The sequence below is a fragment of the Anopheles coluzzii genome, chromosome 2 (genome assembly GCF_943734685.1).
Source record: "Anopheles coluzzii chromosome 2, AcolN3, whole genome shotgun sequence".
Taxonomy (NCBI): domain Eukaryota; kingdom Metazoa; phylum Arthropoda; class Insecta; order Diptera; family Culicidae; genus Anopheles; species Anopheles coluzzii.
This window is the reverse complement of record NC_064670.1, coordinates 125,205,979-125,233,971: the sequence shown is the minus strand read 5'-3', so window position 1 is coordinate 125,233,971 and position 27,993 is coordinate 125,205,979. Positions and strand designations below refer to the sequence as shown.

The 27,993-nt window shown below is 46.3% G+C and overlaps 1 protein-coding gene across 4 annotated transcripts; it reads left to right on the top strand.

Moving 5' to 3' along the window:
• The first annotated feature begins 24 nt into the window (after positions 1–24).
• LOC120961498 (multiple C2 and transmembrane domain-containing protein) lies at positions 25–27,529 on the top strand. Of its 4 annotated transcripts, XR_005752696.2 has the most exons (18): positions 25–204; positions 1,262–1,426; positions 6,182–7,806; positions 18,581–18,783; positions 18,860–19,376; positions 19,443–19,585; positions 19,657–19,848; positions 20,192–20,340; positions 20,408–20,726; positions 20,802–20,998; positions 21,101–21,281; positions 21,424–21,602; positions 22,524–22,643; positions 22,875–22,974; positions 23,110–23,216; positions 23,297–23,504; positions 23,576–23,886; positions 24,152–27,529. XR_005752696.2 is itself a non-coding variant. In XM_040385234.2 (17 exons), exons 3-17 carry the CDS (start codon positions 7,656–7,658, stop codon positions 23,654–23,656), a joined length of 2,826 nt encoding a protein of 941 aa, XP_040241168.2. In that variant the 5' UTR covers positions 25–204; positions 1,262–1,426; positions 6,182–7,655; the 3' UTR covers positions 23,657–27,529. The 4 variants fall into 4 exon arrangements, 3 of the variants coding, with proteins under 3 accessions (XP_040241168.2, XP_040241167.2, XP_040241165.2); XM_040385234.2 differs by having other exon boundaries at positions 18,602–18,783; positions 23,576–27,529; XM_040385233.2 differs by having other exon boundaries at positions 20,201–20,340; positions 23,576–27,529.
• Positions 27,530–27,993: the final 464 nt, after the last annotated feature.

The following is a 27,993-nucleotide window of genomic DNA, read 5'->3' as shown; positions in this document are numbered from 1 at the left end:
CCGTGAGATCCCCAAACAGAGAGCGTTCTCCTTCAGTTGAGATCTACACCGGGAACCAGTCGGAACGCGTAAAGTGCGCGTCCGCGGTCGGATCCACACACTCGGGACGGCATCCAAATCAACCCCGGAGGAGCTGTCAAAAAGCTGTGTTTGTGCGACAGCAAAACCCTGCCGAAAGATCAAATATTCCGCTGGAATTAGGAGGTTTGTTCTGAGTTTCAAGTGCTTCAAGTCCCGGTTTGTTTGCCATTCACCAACAGGCACGCGTATTTGCGTTGAGTCATTGTGCGACGGTCAAAGTGTGCGTTTTTTTTTAGTTGCTCGGTGAGAATCTTCAAGAAGCAGATTCAAGCCTAGAGGGGCTGGTACGTCTTCAGAATACACCACTCGCAGCCGCACTACCACTCCCGAGTCGTTGCTTTCTCAACAGTGCCTCAACAGTGAACCACAGCAGCCACACACCGTGGAGTGGGGTTGAGGTTTTTGCTGCTCTTGTTTTGCTGCCCACCCGGCTTGACCCTGTTGGGTCGATGCTAACAATCCCACAACAGCCGCCCCTCGAGTGTACTGTATTGTCGACGAATGCGAAGTCGGTGGTTAGTGGAAAGTTCTGCGGTCAGAGTAGGCGAGTGATTGATTTTTCTTCTGCAAAACATCCGCTACACCCGTGAAGAAGTTGGGCAGTCGCGTTAGCTCTGTGTGTCTGTGTTTGAGTGTGCAAAGGATGTTCAATAATTCGACGTTTTTGCGAAAGGCCATCTGCAATACTTGGTGAGATCAAACGTCACCAACAACCGTGTAGGCCTACGGAGTGAAAGAAAATTGGTGTCGCTGAAAAAAAACCGGAGAACCCGTGTGTAATCAATGGAGCCCTTTTTCGGGGCCCGTAGAAGTCGCACCCCTCAATTAGTCTGCTGTCCGTGTCCGTGCTGTGATGTGAAATAGAGTGAGCGAGTGCGAGAGAGAGAGAGAGAGCGAGTGCGAGAGCAGGCGTTGTTGTTCGTGAGTGCGTGAGTGATGCTTGCGTGACAACATACCACGCGGTATCCACAGTGCCATCGTTATCGTTCGTCCGTGTAAGGGGCGAGTAAGGACATACGGACGGAGGCCCCACCATTCATTAAAGGAAAGGGCACCCTTTGACCCATTAATTTAGTGCGTGTGTGCGTGCGTTGATATGCCTACCACGGTGGGGCAACCCTTGTCCCTTGTCCTTACGAAAGTAGTGATTTCTTCATAAGTGTGTGCTTTCTTGTTACAGGATCTGAACAAATCAGTGTCGTCGGTGAGTGAAGTGTGTTATTTGTTGCATTACAAAAGTGAAGATGAAGCCAGTGGAGAGGGGATTAACCATCCGAAATAGTCGGCGGGAGGCTAATCAGCTTAAGTGAGCATTAATGTATTCTTCACCAACAACAGTACCAAGGTAAGAAAGTAACCCAATCCTACCGCACAAGTACAAAAGCCCACAACAGTACAAACGAAATCAGAATTCCGGAACAAAAACACACATATCCCGCGGTGCAAAGGACGTCTTGCTGCACCGTCGTCGTCGTCGTCGTGTTGATGCGAAATTAATTAGAATTCACTGGTCTGCCCACCGGCTCTGGTCGCGGTTCGGTGTCTTCGGTCTCGAGGGAAACCTCAAGCCAAAAACCACCGGAACCACACGAAGAGACTTCCCCGCCACGGGTTCCGCGTTCTGCTTCCGCCCCGGTTGGCTCCCGTTTATTTGCTGTGTAAGGTTGACAAAATAATTACTTTCCACTCCTCCCAGCCATGACTCCATGAGCACCCCCTCTTCTGCAGCACCGCACCTAGTCGGAGGAGAGAGGATGGATCCTTTTCTGGCGCCACCGAGGTGCCAGCTGGTCATAAAATTGCGAAAATAGCAGTGCGCGTGGCGTGCATATTCCCCGAGGGGGCACCACCGTCCGTTACGGAGCGAATGTTTTGGAATATTCAAGCCCCCCCGTTTGTGGCGTCGTGTGTTTGCTGTGGTAGACGTGTAATGCTGTTGAATATTTCCCCCCTCTCATTCGTAGCTTTTGTGCCCATGAGGGCCCAGCTTTAATGTGTGTTCGTGTCGACAGGTGAATTCATGCGATACACGAGAACGAGAACCAAAGCTTCCAACAGATTCACTTGAGACACGCACGCACGCTCCAGCAGCGTCCTCCAGTGAGAATGCGTGACTAACGTGCGAATCCCTCGGGGTCTCGACTGGCTTGTCTACGATTGGCATATGGTCCATTGCGCGCTCATTTAGGGAAATAAGGTCTTCAAACGCACACATGCACGCACGCAGCCTGACATGCAAACAAAGAAAAAAACTGCCAAACGGCGATCTACCGGCACTCATTTCCTTTCCCTTCTCCGCCACGGATAGCCATGGAAAACCTCCAAATCGCACACAACCTAAAATGGTCGCATAATTAATCAGCAAAACATTGATTTTTGGTACACCTCCCATCGTTCTCCCCTTGGCGGCGTTTCAAGGACTGGACGATGGGGAAGCTTGTTTTTTTGTGTTCGTTCCTCCCAACTCGTGTCGTTTATACACGATGGTTGATCGTTCTGGAGCGGAGCGCGGCTGCTTGTTTTCGTGTCCCCACCTCGCCCCGCCTCCGTTCACATTGCATTCGACCAGTGGAAGAGCCACAAATCGCATGTTGGACGCCGTTTATGCTGCCCGTGGCTCGTGTTGTGAATTTTTCCATACGATTTTATTTTCGTGTTTTCTTCTTCTCGGTTTTGTACACCATAATTATCTTTCCGGCACCATAGCACCACCCACCCAACACAAGATTTCGATTTTTATGTTTCATGTTTATGTTCCCTCGTTTTTTGGCTCGACTCGGCTGGAAAATCGAGAGCGACAATGAGTTTTTCGACAACCGTATTCAGCACGGCACAACCAGCAGACGCTTTTATTTTTGGCCGTTTGATTGTGTACCAGTGTACCAGGAAAGCAATGATTAGCAATTGGATTCAAATTGCAATTAACGCCTATTACGGGGAATGATTATCGATAGTATGGAAATTGTCTTGAAAGTGAACGGAGACAAGAGAATGGAATAGGGGAGAAAGTTTTCTTATAAATCACTTTACATCGAAATGTCACGTACCAGATGCTAATGTTGCACAGTGCGGACATGGGTACTTCTCTTGCCCCCTTTGCAAACCCTTCTCAATGTCTCTGATTCAATCAATTGAAGAACGACACGCATAAATGATCTTTTACCCCCATTCTATTGCACACTCACAGCAAATGCTTCTTTTTAATCACTTTGAACCTCTTCACAAACCATTCTCTGTCGCAGTCGCTTCTTGGAATCGATCCATCGTTAGAGTCCCATCGTTGTCACACTTAACTAACGAGCATCACGTATCACACACAGCCCCAACCACACCACGGAGAGACCGCATAACGCGCGAACATTTTTCTTTTTCACTCCGCATACACTACCGCCGCATGTTCTCGTCGGTTTGCGTTTTACATGTGTGTACTCACCGATAATGCTTCATTTCACACAACTACTGCCACCTGCCAAGCAAGGCGAAAGAAGCATCAGTAAACGGCGGGAGCAAGCAGACGTACGTGAAGCGATTCTTTGATTGGGCCAGCATTTGCTTTAATATGCATTTAATCCCATCTCTCGGTTTCATTTCATCGGCTTCACAAAACGATATCGATGTTCATGATAATGATGATGCTGATGACGATGGACGAGATGTGCGACAATGATGCTGATGATGAAATATCATCCGTCTCAGTGTGATCCGATCTGAGGGCCGAGAGAAAGCGGCTCCCCGTTGCTTCGGCCGGATAAACACACATCCTTTCCTGATGCTCTCGTTGTTACTAACTCGATTTATGATTCGATTTGTTGGAACGAGGCACTTTCCCATCCCAATGGCACTGTGTTGGGAAGGTTCTGTATCGTTTCACTCACGATCTACGTCCTTGCACAGGCCTCGTCGTGTAGGGCTTTCATCGCGTGAGACGCAAGAGCGGAGGGAAATAGACAGAACGGCGGCGGTTCGCTTGCCATTTGGACCATTTACAGGATTTGATCTTTTTATCTCTTTTAAATGTGCTTTTCTCATTTATTTTCCCTTGGTTGGTAGCACTGCTCGGTGGGAAGATTGAAGTGGACAATAGCTGTTGATGATCCGGCTCGCGCCGTGCAGCACAAATCGCGATTAATGTCAACCGATTTGTTGCCATTTTGGGGAGCAAATTCAAACGCCCCATATCTCGGTGTGTCTCTATGCCCAGGGAGGTTTGGTGTAGGTGTACTGAGAGGGGAACCCACTGGTGGAAGAGTACCAACACCGACAACGGAGCCTGCCATAGAACGTTAAGTTTTCAATTTACAATTCAAATTACCGCCCAAGCACCAGCAGTCGTGGCAACGAAAGTAAACGCGCTTCTAGCGCAGGCAATAAGTACTCGTGAAGCAAATAAAACGAATAACAATCATGCTGCTGCTAGACTCTGGCACGAATCTGTTTCGTCCTTACGGTTGTCGCCGCCATGTCCCCGGGCTATTTTTCACTGCTAGAGCGGATGGTACGCGCAGCAGAGGCTAGAGTGTCTATGTTCGGTCGTCTGACGGTGGGTTCGCTTGACTGCGAGATGTCACCGAGAGTTACTCGCTCTCACCGTACCGTCTGTCTGGTCGTCTCGCATGTACTTCATTGGCTTGCTCACCACTGCAGAGACACGTGGTCCGCAGTCTACGCGAGTGGTGTTCGGTTAAATGTCGTCTAAAAATTAAATTCGTTTTTTTATTCCATTTCTAGCCGACGAAGATGATGATGATGACGTCGTCGTCGCCGTCCCTACCGCCGCTTTTCCTGTACAATACATAGAGAACGAACCCAATAATGACTGGCCTGCTGCCAACCAGAAACAATTGCTGCTGCATTGTCCGCCTTTTTTTACGACAGCAGTTTGCTCTATGTCGGTGTGTTTGCTTTCCGTTGATCGATTATATTCCCCTTGGGATGGGGGGGGGAGGAAGGGATAAACGAAAAAGGAAAGTGAAGTCAGTCCCACCAGCAGCAGCCGACGGACTCTCGCGCCACCCGCAAAAGGTTCTCCCGCCGGGTGGGACGATTTTATTTCCTTTGGTCGTTTCCATCGCGAAACGAAACAGGTGTTAGACCCGAGCTGTGGTCATGTGGTCCCGTCTGACGTGCTAAAACTAAAACCCATTCCAATAAAGTTCAACGGACAGCCGGGCGAGCAATGAATTTTAAGGGCAAGTGTGCCCTTTTTTCTTTTGGCAAGCGGAATAGAATGCGATCGTAAAATGTTTATTTGCTACAAACTACGATGTGTGGGACAGTTTCCCGTTTTCTCAAAACGACTTGTGAGACGCTGTAAAGATCGTATTTTATTATTGATTTTTGTGAGATCCCCCAACCAGAGAGTCAGTTGTATGTGAAAGTGTTCAAATACTTTTCACAATTCTGTGTGTAAACAAGCATTATCACCCGTTGCACGAATGACAAGTCATACAACGTTATCGCAGGAACATTTATCGTAATTCAATTCCACATCGTACTACACAACGATTGTACTTTGTGCAGGCCGCCAGTGTCAAATTATGCCTGACAGCAGGCAGCAGTACGGCACGTCATTCTTTCACCTCGTTCATACAATTTCAACGCTACCACACAATGGTACACTGCTAACAGAAGTATAATAAATTGGTGCATGCAACACAAATGGGTTTGGGGACCAACGAGGAGAGGCATAGCTAATAAAAAAAGAACCAGTTGCAAATCAACAAACTCCACCAGTACCGCCCGTATGTTTACCGACTCCGTAATCGTTTCGCTGGTGGATGTTTTTCGGTTGGTTGAGCCTGACAAATATGTTTCACCTTTGGTAGCTGGGGGTCGGGGTGTAGCTGCGGGTTGAAAAATGGTGTCAATAAACCAAATTTGCAACTGGTTACACACTTCAACCTACGACAACTCGGCACGAGTTCCGTTTTTTGCAGGAGCTCCAATGTTCCGACTGTTTCTATTATTAACCCTTGAGTTTCGAGTAATTGATTTCATTTCGTATATTACTGTTTTTGGTAGGATGCTTCTTTTTTGTGCGAACACCATTTTAGAAAGTATTCTTACAGCGTTTTTTTTCTTTGTTCCTTTTCTTTTCCAGGGAAAAAGCTTCAACACCATCGTCAAACATTCACCCTGCCACGCTTCACAGTTGACAACTTCAATCAATTTGCAGCGCGGTAAGGATAACATCCAAAAAGCGTAAAGAAAAGCACCCGGCATGCCTGTGAACTCGCGCGCCGCGAAAATGAAAAACGACGAATAAAACACGAAACAAAATACCAAACCAAATAACTAGTAGAAGCACAGAGAAAAAAGCTTCCTCCAACGGAAGTGGAACAAAACACTTCCGCATTGTCCTCCGGTTTGGAAAACTTCATACACCGACGAGCGTCGAACAAAGAGACAGAGCGAGAGAGAGAGAGGAAAGAATTTGCAATCAGCCCGAAAGGAAAAAGCAAACGTGCAACACCTTTTTTGCCGCGGGAAAGGACTGAGCCCATCACCATCATCGTCATCGAGCACGGAAGCATTCGGGCACAGGCACAGGTTGGAATCCATCTCCCAGACACTGGAGTACGCGAAGAAAAATGTGTCTTCCCGTAACGAGCACCTGCTTCTCCTCCTTTTCATCTGCTGCAAATCGACCCGTCACCAGGTTTGGCCTGCTTTCCACCACACTGCCGCCCACGAACGGTGTGACACGCTCACGATCCGTGCAACAGTGCCAGCCCAACCAGTCGCTTTTCAGTTAGTCTTTGCGATGGTTTTGGACGCGCTCATCGATTCCTTCATCTTCCCTTCGGTCTGCTGTCCCTTCTAACGCGCGCTACAGCCACTCCGGAAAGGCGTGAAGCACATCCAGAAAGCAAGCTTCTTCACACTCACTTAAGGATAAACCGGGACAGTGAAGGTGTGGGGTGAATTATTTCGATCCCTGGTGGCTCGTTTTTTCCCGTTTCCGTTTTCCGCCAACCCTACACAACGCAACGGAAGCGACCGACAAATGACACTAAAATGAAAACGATGCGTACAGAATGAAGTGTGTCCGTGTGCTGTGGGTGAGGGGCAGCGAATAAGTAGGTGAACATCGTAAAACAAAACAAAAAAACAGGACTCCAAAGCGACGAGTCCGGAGTTGTTAGCTTTAACGCGATGAACCAAAGCCTCGGCTCGATGGCCTGATAAATGTCGTACGAACAGCCGTCGTCACCCACTCCTACTACTCGCGTGTGCTTGTGTATGTGATTCGTTTCATTTTAGTGTGTGTGTCTGTGTGTGTTCTTTCGAAGAAAAGGGAACGGAACAACCCTTAAGTGACTGCGAGAACGAATCTCTGCGCCTTACACCAATGCAAACAGTGGCTGTCGTATCAAAAGCACGCAAAAGCACGCGACTATCGTGGCGCACGTGGCGCAGGACGCAGGACAGCTGGAACACAGTAGGCAAACAACAGGCGTGTTGAGTGTTAACGGCAAGAAAAATCCATTCAAAAGATAACAGCGCACCCGCCAACATCTTATCACCAGCGCTTCGACAGCTTCGTTTCAGCCAGGGGAAAAAAAAACACTAATATGGCGTCAACAGCTTGTTCCACGGCGGTCACACCAGGCGGCGGAAGTAGTAGCCTCGGCGGTGGTGGAGGCGGAGGCAGTGCAGGAGGAGGAGGAGTAGGAATCGCAAGCATCAGCACTGGAGGAGGGGGCAGCAGCAGCAGTGGAGGCAGTAAGTACCGTCCTCATAGTTTCTCTCTTTGATGTTTGCGCTAGTTTGCTTCCTGTGCCATGCTGTGTGAGTGTGTGTCCCTGCTAGACGCTAGACGTGGTTTGTGTCTTCGCTAGGGTAAAAATACTTTCACCCGACTTGACCCGACTGACTCACCACAATCAGAGTGCGCGCGTGCTACACACCCCTATGCCACGCTATTTGGCTGCCATCGCCACCACCAAGCGCACACTTGGTTGGTCACCGCCTGAAGGCACTAAATTGATAATTAATATTTCACGAATGTTGAATGACTCCGGGCCATTCAGTGCTCCAAACAGTGGTGCTTTCGCTTTGGGCAACACGAGGGCACGGTACACTTCCCATCACCCTTCATTCTACCGATAACATCCATGCCGATCCCCGTTGGAAGAGGAAGGGGAAGCATTTCACGGGAAGGATAAATATAGGTTGTACACAACATGCTGTCGAACCAACGCAGGCGACACTTGATCCAAGAAATAACCCCACGTGCCGTTTGATCTACACGAGACCCCGGGTTTCCCAGAATGGCCAGCTTTAAGCAGCAATTAATTCTGAAATGAAAACAGCAACCTCTAGGTCGTCTGGTGCTGATGGTTGTGCGGAAAATTGCCTACCCAGTGTAAGGTCATTAAATCGCGCAGACAGTTCACCTGCATGCCGAATGATTGGTGTTTGTCTTATCAGCTTTTTGTTTAACGGCTAGTGAGATAGTATTAGATACCGATATATTATGCTTCAAGATGTCTTTTTAGCGAACCCAGAATTCCAGAAATATGGTAAAATACCATCAACTTATTAACGACACGAAAAACCATAGCTAGTGTTAACTAGAACATGTAACCCAAATGGTACATACACCTGGAAAATAACTACCCTTATCTTGATCCAGATAGTAGGATAAAATATCTGTTGGCTTTAACCCAGAAAAGCAAATGAGAATCTAGTGGAGACTCTCATTTTTATAACACTGCTGGGAGCTAAACTAAGCAGTATCAGACATTCTCCAAGCCTCACTTTCGTCCTTCCTTTCGACCATTCTCATTCAGTACACTGACGAGGTTAAAATTGCATAGAAGCCCTACGTGCAACTAAAGCAACCACAACCACACACAGTCTCTGGAATATAAACCTAAGGGAATAATTATTCTCAATTATTTTACACTTTTATCAGACTAAATGCGAACATTATAGTGTGTGCGCTTGCCTGGAAGCTAACAAATCGCCCTTTTCTGCCGTACAACACATCTGCTCTTTTAGTGCTCTGTGGTAGCAAACAATGCGGGCATAATTAAACAGCATTCGATGCAACACGTCCTCGAATTGAGTAGTTAGAATCCCCGTTCTAATGAGTCCGTGCAGGAGGAGGGAGGGTGGGAAATAGTGGTTTTGTTCCTGAGAAGGCGTAAGCTGTAGTGTGGGTACAATTACCACAAGCTGATTAGGAAAAGTCGATCCAACGGAATCGATGGAACCGGTGTGTGCTGAATAATAGATTAGTAATAAGCTTACGGAACGGGAATGACGGGTCCCCCAGCAGTTTGAGGACGGATTTCAATCGAACCAGCTTTGCACAACCCATGCATGTCTACCACCACTACTGTGGTTGCCTCGTCATAATGAATGGATTGGTGGATTGATCTCACCCGGGCAAAGTGTTAACAGGTGTTCGATTATAACAACTTTAAATTACTCATTTAATGAAGTCTCGTGGCGATTAGGAATGCAACATCATCTGGTGTTTGGAGAACATTTGACATTGTACCAAGATCACTTAATAAATTGCCCTTTAAAACATTTCATTTTAAACTTTTGTACAACAACTGTTACTGCAATACTGTCTTTTCTCTATTGACTTTTCGCACAGAGAAGCAAGCCGACTCTCCGCCGAATCTCATTTATAATTCGACAGTCTAATCGCAAATTCGGCATCATCCGTGTCCAGGTCACACACATGAGATCATAAATTATTCAACATTTCATGACACCCCTAGCACGCCGGCGGTGGTGGTGGTGTTGGTGGCTCTTGCGGTACCGACACTGTATAGCGAGGGCGTTTTAATGTGTCAGTGTGTCTGCCTGCCTTTACAGCACGTGGACTTTGGTCGCGTGCGTACGTGTCGTGTGATAGTCGTCCGGGACAAATGCTCCAAGGGATCTGCATGGAGTTGCAGGATGTTTTTCGAAACATTTCATTCTCGAGCTACCCTCCAAGGGTATTTCACACTACTGCTTCTCGTGATGAAAACTGCCGGTACCGAATAATAAGCGAATGAAACTAAACGCCAAACGCAAAAACCGCTCAGGGAATGAGCAGTAGTGCACCACCTTCGGCATAAACCTTCTAGGTCGCGTTGTACGATCCAGATGATTGCAAAAGACGACATGTCATGTTAGTAAAGGGTTTTTTTGCTTCAAAATAGTGGTCCTTTGACACTGACATCCACCACCTAGCGCTGTAACCGAATCACCCATCTACTGCGAAATTGACCCGTCCTTGGTATCATCTTCTCTTGATGACAAAGTTACACACTGTCGTCGGTATTGTAGCGAGTCTCCACCGAACAAAAACTCGCTTCAAGCGCACCCAAGATCTAGCCGGTTTGCCAGCAGATACATAATTTATTGGACCCCACCACACACGAAGATCCCGGATTCGGTTCGGCTGCCGCTCTCAGGTTGCTTTACCGCCACCGGCCGGCCGCCCCTCGGGAGACTGACACGAAAGCATTGGTTTGCAATTTGCCTTTCGGGGTCGTCGTTTGGGGAAGCATCCCAGATGATTCTACTCTCGTTTCCCCTCGTTTTCTAGCGACCGAATAATGGGAAACCACGCCAGCATACAACGTCATAAGACACCATCGTCGATATATCATCGGCCACACGGTGCTGTCTCGAGGGGAGTATCTGCATGGAAATGACTTTTCCGTTTTGGGTTTTTGGTACTAGAAACCGAGGTGTAACACACATGGGAAGAGAGCACACCTTTTTCAGGGTCGCAGATAGTGCAGATTGAAAATCTAATTCAATTTGAGTAACGTTTGAGGCCGATCGATGCCATGCGCTCCGATTGAAAGTTTTGATGTTCTTCGATTTTTGAGGAAAGCATCGGTTTAGGGTGAATAAGGCTTGATACGTCCCTGGTGTTTGCTGCTAATTGTAAGAACATGAAACGCCAAGAGCATCACAAACGGAGAGGATGGGTGATGGCTTGTGCAATAAAAACATTATTACAGTTGGCGCCACATTTACCAGTTCGATTGCAGCCAATTATTTGTCCCCGCCGATCGATATGCTAACGATGTGCTGTGTTACTGAATTTGTCAAGCTGTTGCCAACGTACCCTTCTTTATTGAATGCGACCGAATTTGTGTCGATTGTCACAATCCAGACCCAACGTTAAGGTTTCCTTCGTCACACGTCATCCCCCTGACCTCTCCCCTCCCATCGTTTGTACATAAACACTTCAACAACCCATCAACCAACCAAGCATGATGCAACGAGAGAGCTGGCGGAGGGTTCTCAGGAACAGCGACAGCGACTGTTTATAATAAAAGCATTGGACAGTGGAAAAGGACATCCGCGAGGACGTGAGGATGTCATCATTTCGATTTCGATGGGAAGAAATCTTAGCTCCCACTTGAGCTTTTCACAGCGAAACTATCGAGGACGGTGGAGTGGCGGATGTCGGCGTTCCCCGCTTGCATGGGCATATTGAAATTCTGTTTCGAAACTACTATTCTACACTACTGATGATGAGAGACGATGCTGTTTGTCAGCTGAAAGTGTGTGCTTCGAATGGGTCAAGGTTAAGTGTGTTGTGTATTTGGTTCATTCGAACTGGTGTTGTTCTTCAAAACTCCATCCAGCTTTGTGCAACTGCCACATTGGTCACATGCATCTGCAAAATGTATCATGGCCAAAGTGCATTGAAAGCAGTATATCATTGTAATGGTCTTCTCTTCATACGAAGGTCCAATATGCAGCTTGAAACAAAAATGTGTTTCTAATCATTTATTCATTCATCTGCTTATTTATGTTTCATGCTGTTTACATTCATGCTCATCGCTTATGGGCGGAATGTTTTAATCATATCAAGCTGTGGTACCATCTGTACGCAAACATGTTTCGCGGTTTATCCAGCGCATCTTCCTGTACACGTTGGCGCTGTAATCTTCTAATCATGTTTTCCCAAATTTGCATACGAGATTTGCTCTGTTTTCGGTCTCTCTCTTTTCTGTCCCACATTCGCTCCCACGACGGAACACGTAAACATTAACCTACAAACACCCACACACACATATGTATTGCCGTCAGTCTATCAGCTGAGCGGAGAACCGAGCACGATGCACCTCAACAAACACGAAACGCCGGCTTCGCTACACCAGCGCCAGTTGGAGCATGAGCGGAAAATCCGGAAAGCGCGCCAATCGCTCCCCACGACAAGCTTGGCTGTTGGTGTTGCTGCTACCGGAAACATTCTTCCATTCAGCGTGCCAGTGTTGTACCGATTGTGCCGTTCGGTTCAGTTTTTCTTCGACCGCTGAACAGTGCAGACGGGAGTGCGCGTGTACCCACAGTCCCGGTGATGTTCTGTCTCCGGGTTCTTGGGCTTTGGGGTTCTATGGTGTTGTGAATGTGGTACGTGTTGCAACACAAATTAAGTGGGTGTTGTGTGTGTGGGTGGGAATGCTGTGAAATGTGAAAAGTGCTCACGAACGCACGCGGGGGAGCGAGATTTCGTTTTAATTAGTTTTCACGTGACCACGCTGCCGGGAAAAATCGAAACTTTGTCCCGGCAAGGAAAAGGTGGTACACCGAACAACTCCTCCGCACTTTAAAGGAGTAAAACATCAGAGCAGAAGTAAGTGAAGTGTGAAATCACTAAATCATCACATCATTAATTCCAAATTATGCTCGCCTTCCGTCCGACCGGTAGTGTAGCGATTTTGAAATCCACTTCCGTAATGACTTGAGGCCGAACGAAAGCATTACCGGACCCGACGCTGTTGAACAGTCACATTGTCCTCTAATGACTAGGTTCTTCTTCTCGGATTTCGGGCACAATCATAATTTGATGGACTTTCATTATATTCCGTCTCCGTTGACGAAAGACCGATGAAAGTGTACCGGAGAACTTAAAAAACAAAGCGTCATTAACCATCGTTAAATGCCCTCTCCCCTCTCGATCGTTTAAATGTGGGTCAATTATTCTTCTCCAATCGTCCCGAACCGGCTAAATTTAAATTCTCTATGTATCCTTTTGCCTACGCTCCCCCCCACGATCACGAGAATCCTTGAGCACATTTTCCACGCCATATTGCACACTGTTTATTTGAAAATAAGTCTTGGATGGGTTGATACACGCGGTCGTTCGAGTGTAAAGAGGGACACATCGGGAGATAAAATAATTTATAATTTTCCACCCACCGGGCGAAATTGTATTTCCACCTCCCAGCGTGCCAATGGGCCATTTCAATGCCGCCGCCACCGGCGACGAATGTTAAGGGTATTTCTCGCCCGCGAACGGACTCGGCTCACGGTGTTTTATGAGCAACGCATATTTTATTCGGTGCTTTCGTGTGACCAGGGCCGAGGAACCTTCTTCAGCACTGGACCAGAATTGGATTGCTCTTCCGGGCGAACCAAATCGAAGCGGCCGGATTTCCGGACCACGAACCACACCACGGTGTGCGCTTTTGTTTTCCCACGAAAAACACAATCTGTAAGTCCTTATTTATCGTTTCGCCGTTCGCTGTTCGGCGCCCTCAACTTTGACCTTTTTCTCCTGCCGGGGAAGATATCGCTTACCCGGGCCAGCCGCCGGGTAATGTGACACTCGGAAACAGACCAATTTTTCGGCGAAGGGAAATGATGTGAAACAGCATCATGTGTTTGAGCTTTCCGCCTCTCGATCCGAACGACCACTGCCCGCGGGACTATCAAGATTGACCAGTGGCGCGATGATCACAACGAAGCCTGATGATCAATGCTGATGACGTTACTAAGACAACTCCCCCTTCCCACGCATCGTCTGTAAAGGAACACCACCCAACACATTGGTGGTCCGGTTTTTTCGTGGTTTTTCTTTCTTTCCTGTGCTGTATGTGTGACCCATGTTTTGCGGCTACAGCACAGAACAGAACCGAATACTGCTGAGGCGAGCAGCCGGGTTCTTGTTTACTTGGCCGAGCGCATGTTTTGTGGTCGCACCGTCGCATGTTTATTTTTGTCGCGCCCGTACCACTAAAGGGCGGTGAAAATGACCCCGTTTTTCCTTTCCCCAATTTCTAACTACATTTACCGGAATTGGAATTTTTCTTTTCACTTTGCATTGCCCGCACAGACACATACATGGAGCCGTTGCAGGAGTGGTGTGAACATTTCTACCGAATTGTGTTGTCTCTCGCATTGAAGGGTGGATTATGCTTCATCTAATCCAAACACGACCGAACAAACGAGGCGCTTTGTCCCTTCTCGTGAATAGATTTGAACCAATCCCACCCACTACCGTGCAGCTTGCTTTGCTCCGACTAACCAACCAAAACCGAAAACGGTAAACCCTATACCGGCCACCGGAAATCTTCTCCGGAAATCGGTAAGTTTCGCACCATAAAACGACGAAACAATCTGCCTTCCTCCCCATGGGAATTGGACTAAATCGCATTAGGAAGAAAGGCATTGGCGTTTTTGTCGCAGATGGAATGTGTATTTATCGCTTCTTACGGATTCAACGCACACACACATACAAACTCTGTCTCTCACACTTCATTTATTATTTCGCATCCGAAGTGAGAGATGATTTATGGAAGGATGGATGGTCGAACGTAACTAAAAACACACTCAAGTACGGCGAATGTGTCTTTTTTTGCTTGCCCCGATTGCAATTTTGTTGATTAGAAACGATCCACACTCGTTTGTCTGTATGTGCTTTGGTCACAACTATTCGCCATCTGGAGTACTAGCAGCCGACAACGCTCGGTGTACTCGCTATCGCACCAGCTATCGTTACTTTTTTGTCGGTCAACCGGCATTTTAATCTCTAGCCAAACATAAACGAACCTAACCCCTCGGTCTCTCCTAAGGTTTGGCGCCTGACCAGACAAATCCTCGCCATCACTTGCCACCCAAAACGAAATAAATAAACCGAAACACACTGGTCATGGGGAGGATTACCACCACCTCATGCCGAAGTGACCTTAACCTTTACCTTGTGCGGTGAGCTGCTGCTGCTGCTGTGCTGAATACCCGTTGCCTGTTTCTTATCACGGGGAATTTATTTTGAAAGTTTAACACTTTTGCTCAAAGGAAGATGGTGTTGTTTTCCGGGGTTGTCTTGTGTTTTGTACCACTTTTTAATCTGCTCTTTACCGCAGAAAAAATAGGTAAAGAGATAACAACAGAACGGAACAGGAACAATGTGCTCGCATTCGACGGCCCCAGTGGACCTTCTTTTCCGTGTAAATTCAACAGTAATTTGAAATTGAGACATTAATGTGACGAAGCCATTAACGGAACAACGGAACGTTCTCGAAATAGATCCATACACTTTGCGTGGCTCAAAAACCCCTTCTAGCAACAAGTTTTCGATTGACTTTGTCTTAACTTGGGGATTTTATGTGTCTTCTTGAACATTAATTGAGCGGATAAGCCGGCCGGGCTGCATCCTCGATCATCTACATGAAAATTTGTTTACCGCTTAATTTTCTAGCCACTTTACCCAGGCAGCTGATGCCCCTTTCCTCCCCCCGCAACCCTTCCCTAGATCAACAGATGTTTGTTTAACCTTCCCCAGCCCAACACAGTATGCTTTTGGGTCTGACATATCGGACAGCCCGTGCCAATCAAATTTTAGCTACCCAGTTCTACCTCTCCCCCTCAGTCGACCTTTTCCATGAAGTAGGTTGTACGAGTTGACTCCGGGAAACCTGTGGTTGTTGGACGGCCTTTGACTACCTACCGATAGCAAGGAGTCTAATATTCACACTGGGTCAAACTTTTGAAGGTAGAATGAATTTTGCCGCTGTTCAGCACTCTAGCGTTTCATTTTCCTAGATTGTATCATTTTCAAAGTTTTTATGTAGCCTTTTGCTTCATATTTCCTTCATTGTTTTCCTTTTTTTCTTCTTCTTTTGCAACCATTTTGCACCTTGAAACATTTGCAAATATGCTCACCCTAGTGGTCGATTTCGGGTGCGCTCGAATGTATGTATGGCGATGGATCGATAATTGTATATTCTCAGCGAGTTTTTTTGTTTGTTTTTCCCTTTTAAAGCACAAGCAACGGACCATCGCTACCGGTCCTGTTGCTGCTTTTTTGCCCTCGTGTTGGACGATTTAATGTCTTCCCTTGGGAACAGTGGAACGGTGGAAGATGATTATCATCACCCGAAACCAGCAAATATACACAAAAAAAAAACACACACTCAGCCACATTCCGCAATTCGTGTGATGATGGCCCTTGGTCATAATTTAACCATCAGCATCACACCTTCAACACCTTGTGTAGGCACTTGAGTGATGAAAAACCGAAATGGTACAGAGGGGGGCTCTCTCACTATCCGAGAGCCGACCTAATCTCACCTGAGTGCGTCTTGATTAGCTCTCACGTCACGGGCCACCGACCGGGCTGCGTAGTAATAATCATTTTGCTGCCTAAGCTGCTCCCTTCGCAGTAATGGTCACCTTTTGCGCATACACTCCAAGACTTCTCAAGTACCGAGGTGCCTCCTTGAAGGTAATTAAAACTACCCCACTAAGTAAAGGATTAAACAACTACTCCACGGCACCGTGACTCCCCCCGACTTTGATTCGGTAATTATGAACCTGATTAAGGACACACCGCACAGCACAACGAGGCACTACGTTACAATTACCTCCTCCCCCCAAACAGGATGGAGTCGACGACCATAAAAGTCCTCTCAGGCGTGCTAAAATCAGCACCTGCTGCCTGCAAACCACATTTGAAGTAAGAAACGGGCAGCCATTTTCATTCGGCCGGAAAGGAAAATGACACAAACAATAGCCTAGTGTGCATGAGACCTGGGAAAGCTTCCCCGGTACACATACGTGTTCATGTGCATACTACACCCAGGCTGAGCCTTTCCGCTTCCTGACAGCTTTAAAGTTTTCAAGTGTTTTCAACTCTAATGGTAAAATATTTATGCAACGGAAAAGTACTCCGCCTTTTTTGCTGCCTTCGCCTTTTGCTCGATTAAATCCTTTATGGCTTCATGCACGCATACTCGCGCGACGGTCACGGCATGTGTGTGTGCGCGCTCTTCCACTTCCTGTCACATTGTGTATGACGGTACGCTAAGCATCATATACCTTGTTTTTATGCACCGACAACAGCGCCTATGTTTTGTTACATTTTCTATCGGGCGCTGTCGTTGAAGCATTAAATTAAATCGCATCAGATCAGCACAATCGATTTAATCCTCGCGCGAATCGTGTTTATCGTTCGGGGAACGGTGCCGAGCGAGCTTTTCCAATCAATTTCATCACCTTCTTTATGGTTGGGCGTGTTTTCAGCGCACAAAACGATTCACAACATTGTTGGGTAAAAAGGCAATCTTGAATCGCTTCATTATCGGCCATTAGTATGATCGAACCCGTTGTTCCAAGGTTAAACTTTTCCAATGTGTGTTTTGTGTGATCTCTTTCGCCACCTGTTGATTTTGAGCGGTTCTCATTATGCATTCCCGTGTCAATATGCTTTACGACCCAGCGCAGCCGAACGGGCGTGGAACAGTTTTCGCATCATTCAATAATTATAAATAAACAAACACACTCCACACCTGCACACGCGCGCGCCGTTGTTGGCAAAACGGGCTGACACAGCAACGGAACAACACGGTCGGCCATCGCGCCGGAACGGTATATCTCAGCAGAAAAGATTCATCTCAAATAAACACAATCAGGCAAAACTCACAATCCCATCGGCTTCTTCAAGGGCACTTTTGTGCAGGAGCGGGAGAAGCAATTTTTGGAGCCTTTTTCATCGCTTCTCGGCTTCACGGTGGCAAAGTACGCTCGTTTGGCGAACGGAGGCTTACTGTTGCCTTGGTTTGGTGGGTCCCTTTTCAAAAGTTTTGTAACAAGTTTGCCGGAGTGCTGTTGTTGTTTTATGTTTTACAGAAGCAGCTTGCAGCCTGGTGGTGCTGTTTGCCCAATGTCGGATAGTTTTCTGCAACCGGGGCGACCTTTTCTTGCAAGAAAACTTTCATTCCTCAAGGGTCACAGCTCATACGAGTTTCTATTTATAAGATTCTCCTAAGCTTGTTGTACAAACAGAACAGAAACATTCTTTCGAAATTGCTTGCTTTCCGGTAGCTTTTGCTTCGAAATTCCTGAAAAGTGTTATAGAATAATTGACTCCAAACAAGTGGACAAAATGGACATTTTTAAACTAACTATCTTGACTACTGGACTTGAAGGGTTGTAGTGAAGTAGTTGTAGTTAATTGATATGTACTTCAGTTTGTTTCCTGTAGTTTGTAGCCTGAAACGTGAAATACATGACAAATATTTCAACTAGCTTATCTCTGTACTCTAACTATCTGTATATGCTGACGCGTGAAACACACGAACCCGTCCGCTGCTTGCCCTTCCGCATCACACCTATTATGCTTGCCGAATGCGCAACCTATTTCCACGCTCCACCAAAAAACACACACACCAAACAAAACCTACCCCAACCCCCTCAACCTCAAACACGCACCCCACACACTATGCGATCCTCAATTCTGTAGAACGTTCTCGACTGAATCTAGAATCCAAATGCTCGTCGCTGCGGAAACACCTGAGTAAGTCGGCGTCGGAGCTGAGCTGCAACGACTGTGGCGGTTCCGGTGACTCACCGCAGTCCTCACCGCAGCGGGCCCGTTCCGCCAACGTACCCACCATACCGGCCGGTGTTCTACAGCGAACGCACGGATTTTTCAACACACTAAGGGTAAGCATAGACGTGTGAACGCATCATGTGTTCATTCTACTTTACAGCTCAATTCGTAATCCTTTCCCTAATCCAGCACCGATGGTCACGGGGACGCAGTAAGGAACGACTTCGGGGGTCTCTTGGGCAAGACCTCGAGGGACGGCGCGACAGCCAGAGTGACTACGCGGCTGACAATAGTTCGGCGGAGCATAGTAGCTCCGCTACACCGCACCAGTCACCGCGGCATCGTGCCCGGACATTGGAAGACTCGCCACTGGCTAAAGGAGCGGAACGAAATGCAACAATGAGTGGCACGGGAGCGGTGGGGTCTGTCAATGAGGGAGCATCCTCGTCTGGGGTAGCGAGCGTGCTCAAGGTGCTCACTGCGAAGGTGGACGTGGAGGCGACCGCAGGACCTAGCGGATTGAGTCATTTGACAATCGGTGGACTGCCCAAGGTTTCGGAAATTGCTGGACCCAGTGGGATGTCTGGACTGAGCCCGGCAGAAGAGCAACAACGAAGAAGGGAGACACAGCTTCGGCAACATTCTTTCTTCCAGCTTCGCGTACATCTTATCAGTGGTCATGGATTGGTGGCAATGGATAAGAGTGGTAAGATCTTCGAGGTGGTAAGAATGAGGAGAGTGAATACATTCCGATGTTTGTTGGTCGTTACAGGTACGAGTGATCCCTACGTCAAGTTCAAAGTTGGAGGACGCCTGCTGTACAAATCCAAAACCGTTCACAAAGACCTAAACCCTGTGTGGGACGAAACGTTCGTTGTGCCAGTGGAAGATCCATTTCAACCAATAGTAATTAAGGTATTGTCCAACATTCACCAATTCTATCAACAGCTATTTAACACTGCATCGGTAATCCCCTTTGGAAACAGGTATTTGACTATGACTGGGGCCTCCAGGATGATTTCATGGGATCGGCAAAGCTGTACCTCACCTCGCTGGAGCTTAACCGCGCAGAGGACCTCACAATCAAGCTGGAGGACGCTCAGCGTGCTTCGAAAGACCTCGGCGAGCTAAAGCTAAGCGTCACACTGTGGCCAAAGACACAAGAAGACAAAGAGCAAGTGAGAACCCATTCCATTCCCCGTACATCATCACACACTATGTCACAACTCTGTCTCAAGGCAACCAAAGCGCTTCTGTTCTATTTTGTCTTATTTCTTGATTTGGTCTACACTTTTCACAGTTTTGTAACTCTTTGGTTTCCTTTTGCAAGACGCACCAAACGCCACCACGTACTCCTTTTATCTTTCGTCACCACGTCATTTCCACACATTCGCCTTTTCAAACTTATTTGCCGTCACTCGTTTCAACGCCCGTCCTAGGGTGTGCTCGTTGTTTTCTTTCTGCTCTAAAATCGCACCACCTCCCGCCTCCCCGTTTTCCGTTTCCGTTCACGCTCGAAAGTACTTTCAGCGCAATCCCAAGCTGGCCGATGCCTCCCGCCGGCTCAAGTCGCAGATCTGGAGCTCGGTCGTCACGATCGTGCTGATCGAAGCCAAAGGACTCCCACCGGACGCTGAGAATGGACTGAACGATCTCTATGTCAGATTTAGGTACGTGTTTTGTAGAAGTCTCACGCATGAAGGCAAGGTTGATTAGCTTTCTTCTTATGTAAACTAGGCTAGGAAATGAGAAATACAAGTCTAAGGCCGCTTATCGGGCCCGCTGGTTGGAGCAGTTCGATCTTCACCTATTCGACGATGATCAGCTGCTGGAGCTGGTAGTGTGCGGGAAGTACAACACATATGGGAAGTGTACGATCGATCTGCGAGGGTTGGCTCGCGAACGCACGCACGGAATCTGGCAACCGCTGGAGGAATGTACCGGCGAGGTTCATCTCATGCTGACAATCAGTGGCACCACCGCATCGGAAACCATCACCGATCTGACGGCCTACAAGGAAGACTCCAAAGAACGCGCCCTCATCCAGAGCCGATACGTACGTGGCCTTCTAACACTCCTTCATTGATCTAAATCAATCCTTTCACAAGCTTTAATGGCTATTATATTCCAGATATGGCACAAATCACTTCAAAACATGCGCGACGTTGGACATCTTACGGTGAAAGTGTTCGGAGCGACGGGGCTAGCCGCAGCGGACATCGGTGGTAAATCAGATCCGTTCGTCGTGCTGGAGCTAATCAACGCCCGACTTCAGACGCAAACCGAGTACAAAACGCTCACTCCCAACTGGAACAAAATCTTCACTTTGTAAGAAACTGTTCCACGTTTTCCCACAGCTATCACAATACGAACGCTGGATTGCTTACTAATGACTTGCCTTTTCCCTATTGTCTTGGCTCGTTTCATTAGCAATGTGAAAGACATGTCCTCGGTGCTGGAAATCACCGTCTACGACGAGGATCGCGACCACAAGGTGGAATTCCTCGGCAAAGTCGTCATACCGCTGCTAAGGATACGCAACGGGGAAAAACGCTGGTACGCGCTCAAAGACAAAAAGATGTACACCCGCGCCAAAGGCACCCAGCCGCAGGTGGGTAATGAGCTCTAACGCTCCCTCCTCTCCTTCTGCAATGCTTTTCAAATAATTCTTGCATCGTTGCCAACGTTGGGCTGGCATGGGATGATTCAATTTCTTTCGGTTTTATGCTTTCATGCCGCGGTGTGGGGTATAGATTCTGCTAGAGATGACGGTCATGTGGAACAAGCTGCGGGCGGCACTGCGCGCTCTCGAGCCGAAGGAGGAAAAGCTGGTACAGCAGGAGGCCAAGTTCAAGCGGCAGCTCTTCCTGCGCAACGTCACCCGGCTGAAGGCCGTCATTATGTACTTTATCGAAGTGGGACAGTTCGTGCAGTGAGTATTGTGGTGCACCGCCTTACCTAACCTCTTTCGCAGTGAAATGGTCACACGAAACGAATATGAACATTCCGGGGAAGAAAGGCGCAAAAGGAAGTTGTCATCTCCAACAAAGACGGTTGTCGGTTGTTAAAAGAGGCCGGAACATTTCAACACCACCCGGAATGAATTTATGCCGGTATTTTTTTGAAACCATTTTACTCCCATTCTTGTGCCAGCTCTTGATTTCAAGAGAGAGAGAGAGTGAGAGGAGCATAATGGAACAAAAGCAAGCGTACATCCTTATCACATTACGCTGGAGAAGCAAATAGAAAGAAAAGGCGCATAATCACACGCTGACTGTAAATGCATACATACAACCCGCACATTTCTCAAGCCTCTCCACAGTTCGCGTCTACATTTGGTGTAATTTAATGATTTTTCCCTTCCCTCCTTCCACACACTCTATTAACGCAAGCATACTTGCTATTCCATTTTTAATTCAGATTTGCGGAATGCGTATTCCTATTTTCTACGGTACTTGTTACCACCCCTCGATGGAGACGCTTGGTGGCTGACGACAAACATATTTTATCCATCACTGATTTTCCCCCATTTACTGTGTGCTTGAAATGGAGCAGTATGCCTCCTCAAGTGGTTCACTTTGTCTTCTTTTTTTACTTCAAACATACTTTACGATACCTACGAATGATAAAACCCATTGCAATGCTCTCCCTAGGGAGCGAATCAATGATTCGATTATCAATTTCCTTGCGTTTTGCTGTATACAGTACCTGGATTGCTACCAAATAAGAATCGATACTAATAAAATCACATGCTCAACGAGCCAACGTAAACAAAGCCCAATTCCGGCCGAATCCTACCGGATATTAACGGCTTCTTTTTTTTTTTGCTCTCCCGCTGCCAACCTTTCCCCAGGAGCTGCTTTGAGTGGGAATCTCCGATACGGTCATTTATAGCACTCGTTTTATGGGTCTGTGGCTGCATCTGGTTCGATATCTCCACCATCCCGGCCGTCGCCCTGCTGTACCTGCTGAAGTAAGTAACGCTCTGCAGAGAAGGTTTGGTGTATGTTTGTTTCGTGTTAGTTCCAGCTGCAGTGCGGGATGCAGCAACATCTATTTCCGTGAAAAGCATTCGTGTATCTAGCGACCCACGCCAAACACCAAACAACCAGCCAAGCATGAAACATTAATTATACAGCGTTGCGATTGTATGCTTAACCCTTTTTGCTCTCTCTCTCTCGGTTTTCGCGCGGGCGTTGTTTAGGAACTGGTTAATTCGATGGCTAACCGGAAGCTCCTCCCAATCAACGGCGGACGAGTACGACGTAGCTAGCGACGACGAGGACGAAGAGGATAAGGAGAAGGTGAGTTCTAGCAGCCCACCAGCGTTGGCATTGGCATCATTATTCATAATTAATGACGCCTCCAAGCCTCCTGGCTGCCTGGGATGTTACAAAACGATTGCGATTAATATTTAACCTCACCTATGCATGATGCAGGAGGAGAAGAAAACAATCAAGGAACGGCTGCAGGCCATACAGGAGGTGTCGCAGAGTGTACAGAACACGATCGGGTACCTTGCCTCACTCGGGGAGAGTGTTAAAAAGTAACTATTAACCCTGTGAAAATATGCAGAAGCGGAGTGATTTAATCAACATTCCCGTTTTTCGCCCCCATTTTTTGTAGCACTTTCAACTTCTCCGTACCGGAGCTCAGCTGGTTGACGGCTCTTCTGCTGCTGGCTGCTTGTCTAGTACTACACTACGTCCCGATACGGGTGCTGCTGCTGCTGTGGGGTCTGGTGAAGTTCAGCCGGCGGATCATTCGGCCCCACAGCGTTCCCAACAATGAGGTGCTCGACCTGCTGTCACGCGTACCGGACGACGAGGAGATTGTGAGTTGGAGCCCCGCTACCGCTTTCCCGGACGCATCACATTATAACGTTTCTTCCCCCTTCGCTTTTAGATCATGTGGAGAGAGTTGCCGTTACACTCCACACCCGAACTGGCCCGGCGCGATCCACGAAAGAAGCATAAAGTGTCGTAATGTTACCAAACTACCCTGAAGCGCTACTTTAGGGATAATCTCAAAAAGGCCCTGCACGTCAGCCGGGTCAAACCGAACGCAAAGGATGTATAAAATGCATCGAACGTGCGGCGAAGAAGAACGAATCTCACACTGTTGCGATGAAATCTTGCTCCAATTACTCGTTGTTCGCACAGCTAGCGCGTGACGGATGCGCACCTTCTTCTTCTCCTAGCTGGAGCGTTCCTTAGGTTAGCTTCAAATTCTTCCATCTTCCATGTTGCTAGTGCAGCAAAGTTTATCAAAAAAAAACCCAAACTTATCAAACGCTAATCGTACCGCTACCTAAACCCCTTGCCTTGCCAGATCGTAGTAACTAGAACAGGGCAGTCATTCCATTTCTATCTCTCTCTTTCTCTCGATATTCTGTAGCATCTCGTTCTCTTTCTATGGGCTAGAATGAAATTTCGCTCTCTGTAGGTAACTTTCTTAACAGGCTTTTATACTTTCTTCCAGGGAAGACAGACGGCTAGGAGTACCAAATCTTAGTGATAACGATATCAACACACAACCAACAAAGAAAACGATGCAATCGTCGAAATTAGTAACTAGTAAAGCCGAAAAGAGAAGAAAAGAGTGCATACACGTAAACATGAGAACCCATAAACCATAAGGATAAACCATCTATAGACTCAATCAAAATCTAGACAGTTTAGCTTTAGTCAATAACCATCAACATCTAAAAAACGTCAGTCCTTTTAAGCGTCTTCTCTTTACATTGCTTCCTTGACTATTTACTATCTAGCGAGTAGCGCGAATCAAAGCCAACATGCATTGTGGTTCTTTCTCTCCCTCGCTCCTTAGCGTAGTCTTCGAACACGTTCAATGTTTCCTCTTTCAAGCAGCAACACTTTCATTGTTCGTCGGCCAAATCGATGGGAGCGAGTCCGCTGCCAAACGATAAATTCCGTCCAACGTAGAGACACAAGGCAAGGAATGGGAGGTGGCACCAACATACTTTAGCAACAGCACAGCACAGTCACAGGCTTAATGATTTCGTTGAGTTCGGGGGAATGGAAAACAACATTTGAGGGGAGGAAAGAAGCGAGCAAGGCTATAGGAAAGATTCAGAACGAAAACAAAAATGGTGATGGTAGCTAGGCAAACACAGCTTTGAGAAATTTGAGAGAATTTCTTGCGTAGGCGAACCCTTTTATGTACTAGTTAGAGCAATGTTTATGACCAAAACACAGATATAGGTGGTGGATGATAGGCATGCCCGCTGAGCTTAATGATTCAATCGTGTACATGTGACAAATAATTCGTATTGAATCTCATTTTCGCATCTTAAGAAAATAAGTGAAGTCTAGCTGTATCGATTATCTACAGAACGATTGAGCACATCATATATTTTTTGCATATTTAAAGCACCGTTACGCATTCGCTTAGCGTTCGCACCACACAAACAGTGCACTAAAAGACACAGTTTTAATAATGTTTCTTAGTACTTTGTTGTACTTTGTTGTTCAGCGTCAATGCACCCCTAAGGTTATTTAATTGATATGCATTGCTTCAAAAAGACGTACCTTGTTGCACAGGCCTTTCAATTTATTATCATAATGCGGTTACGCAATGCGATAAAATCAGTTACTATGCACAGTTCTTGATGTGAAATGCCTCACACGTTATTTGCACCAGCGATCAACAACTAAAGCACAAGCCATGGTTTAAAGTGAACTGAAATTGAAAGCAGCAATGTATCTAAGATAGCTTCACAGGACAGCTTTTCTTAATGTAGCTAAGTAAAATCTGTGTAAAAATTAACTGCAAGCGAAAGATCACAGCAACACCAAGCCACAAAAGATGGAGGATGTGATTAAGAAAAGGCATACAAATAATGCCTCACACACAGACACACCTCGTCAATATGATTCCTTATTATCAAAGAGCACACAAACCTCTTTACTGTTAATTAGCTAGAGTCAAATTATTTAGGCCAAACGTTTAAGTAAACTTCATAGCGTAATACGAACAAAACACCACAAACAATCAAATTGCGTACGGTAGGAAAGCGAAAGAGTGGACCAGGAAGAGGACAAAGCAGCTCTAGTTTTACTTACAGCTCTACTGTATCTTTTCGTTCTTCACACACCAAAAGCATTACGTTCCTATATTTGTTACTATTGCGCGTAAACTTAACCAAACGAGAACTTCACTTTATGTTACCCTTCGTACCGCGTTACCAAACGTACTATAAGTTAAGCGTACACTAAACGTGCAAGCACCTTAAAAACCCGCGTCTCATTACTTCTTCCCACTCATGTGATCTCAAGCTTACTACTACTTACTGATTGCCACCGTGGCGGACGGTGGAGTATAACATTAACAGAGAATAATACTAACTTAAGTAAAGTAGCTGAACAAATCCAGCGTAGTTAGGCGATATAAACAAATTCAAAATGCGCATCAAGCACCGCAACAACACCCCCTTGTTGTGCGTGGAGTGTAGTTTCGAGTATGTGTAAAAGTTATTGACCAAAATCGAAACACGAAAAGGGCGCAGCGCGTTATTCCCATAACTCTTATCTTCTTATCGTCACTGCAAAGTCTTCTCCCTTGTTTTCGATTGCGACCAGATCGCGTTTCATTAGTCAATCTTAAAGCAAGCACACACCAGAAGGAAAGGAGAGTTTCATACAACTGCAACACGCCACAATTGTACTTTCATTCTTAAAATCATTGTGATATCGGGCAAACTATGTTTCTTATTCACTGTGCTCGTGAGGACATCCTAGAGTAGAACAAATTGTTCTTATATGAATTTAACTATTTTTTCTGTCTTCATATTATGTGATTATCAGCCGTTAACACAGTTAATTGAGATGAGATAGTTTAAACGATTTACCTTTGGAACACTACTTTGCCTTCCCATACATATTAACCTTAATGAACTTGATTTAAAGCAGCTTTCTATGGCAGCAAATGTATCGAAAACGTATCGCAACTAATTCCCGTAAACACGCATAATAGAATGTTATTAGTGGCTAATTAGGAGAAAACCCCCAATCGTCATTGACATTTCGCGGACAAAAAAAAGGATACAACAAACGAAAAAGTTAGCAAACTATTTAAAAAAACTGATTCTCTCTCTGCAAAAATTCCCATGTTGTTGCAATCATCCATCTTCTAAAACACAAAGAGCATACATTTATAGAAATGGCATCAAATCTAACCATTAAACATAAGTAAAATGAATCACAGTTCACGCTCTCTTCAGTATCACCAATCATTCAAGAAGCTTTAACTCACTCAAACACACACAGACGTTCTCACCACACAATTGTCCCATCAATTGCATAAGTAAGGTTAAACTATTTAACATAAACTCGACAGTCCCATGCATTCATCGATATCGAAACGCAAACGCAATGTAAAAACGAACAAACCCAATCACATTGAATGTTCATTCATAGCAGAAGCAAAAGTCAGATCAGGTCACTTACATTGTGAAAAACGTGGAAACAAGAGATTGTTTGTTATGCTTATTTGTTGTAACAATAGACCACATAGAATGGCGCACCGAACAACGATTGCCACGTGTAAGGGTGCACACGAAACGAAATACCAAGATTATTACAGCGACAACCTCCTCACAGACGCAAACCTGGAGCAATAGATGTAATCACACCGATGGCAGGAAACGTGTTTTGTTTTCATTCCCTCCCGCCCCTGTTTGGAGTTGTGTTAAGCGTTCGTCCGTTGGATATACAATTTACCTTAACTTTACACACACATACACACACATACTGATACGATCTTAAAATAAGCAAAAAGGTTTTTTTCAATTTTTAACACTTTTTTTAGGTAATAAAAAACCGGAACGAATACACACAATCCAAAGGAAGTATGAATTGACACCGAAGAAGGCATGTCGAACAGGTCGTAAGCAATATCACGTTAATGATTCGTTCTATGTTTTGATTGGCGAAAGAATACCTCTATTTTTTCTATTGTATTATCAAAAACATGCAAATATTCATAATAATTCACTACGATCACACCCTATAGGTTGAATTTGAGCAGTAGTCCCTCACTGATGAAGCTATTGAAGGCATTCAGAACATGGAAGCATAAAGGGAAAAACGAAACGAGCAAATAAGTAACCGATCAAACCACGCCCGAGCTCGCTTTTCCCCGCCAATTGCCTCGACGCATCGCACATGATGCAACACTGTATAACTTCCGATTTTCTCCTTATTAAACCCTACGAGCCCACCCTGTGCCGGCTTTCTCGCCTTCGAAAAACGTCATTCCATCTACGTATGGGACGTTATCTAAGCACTCTCCCGCAGCGCTTT

Excerpts from the sequence above, each read along its gene's own strand:
- LOC120961498 (XM_040385231.2), top strand. The coding sequence starts at position 7,656 with ATGGCGTCAACAGCTTGTTCCACGGCGGTCACACCAGGCGGCGGAAGT. Across the intron at positions 19,586-19,656 it reads TTCAACCAATAGTAATTAAG|GTATTTGACTATGACTGGGG; the intron begins GTATTGTCCAAC and ends CTTTGGAAACAG. Across the intron at positions 23,217-23,296 it reads CTCGGGGAGAGTGTTAAAAA|CACTTTCAACTTCTCCGTAC; the intron begins GTAACTATTAAC and ends CATTTTTTGTAG.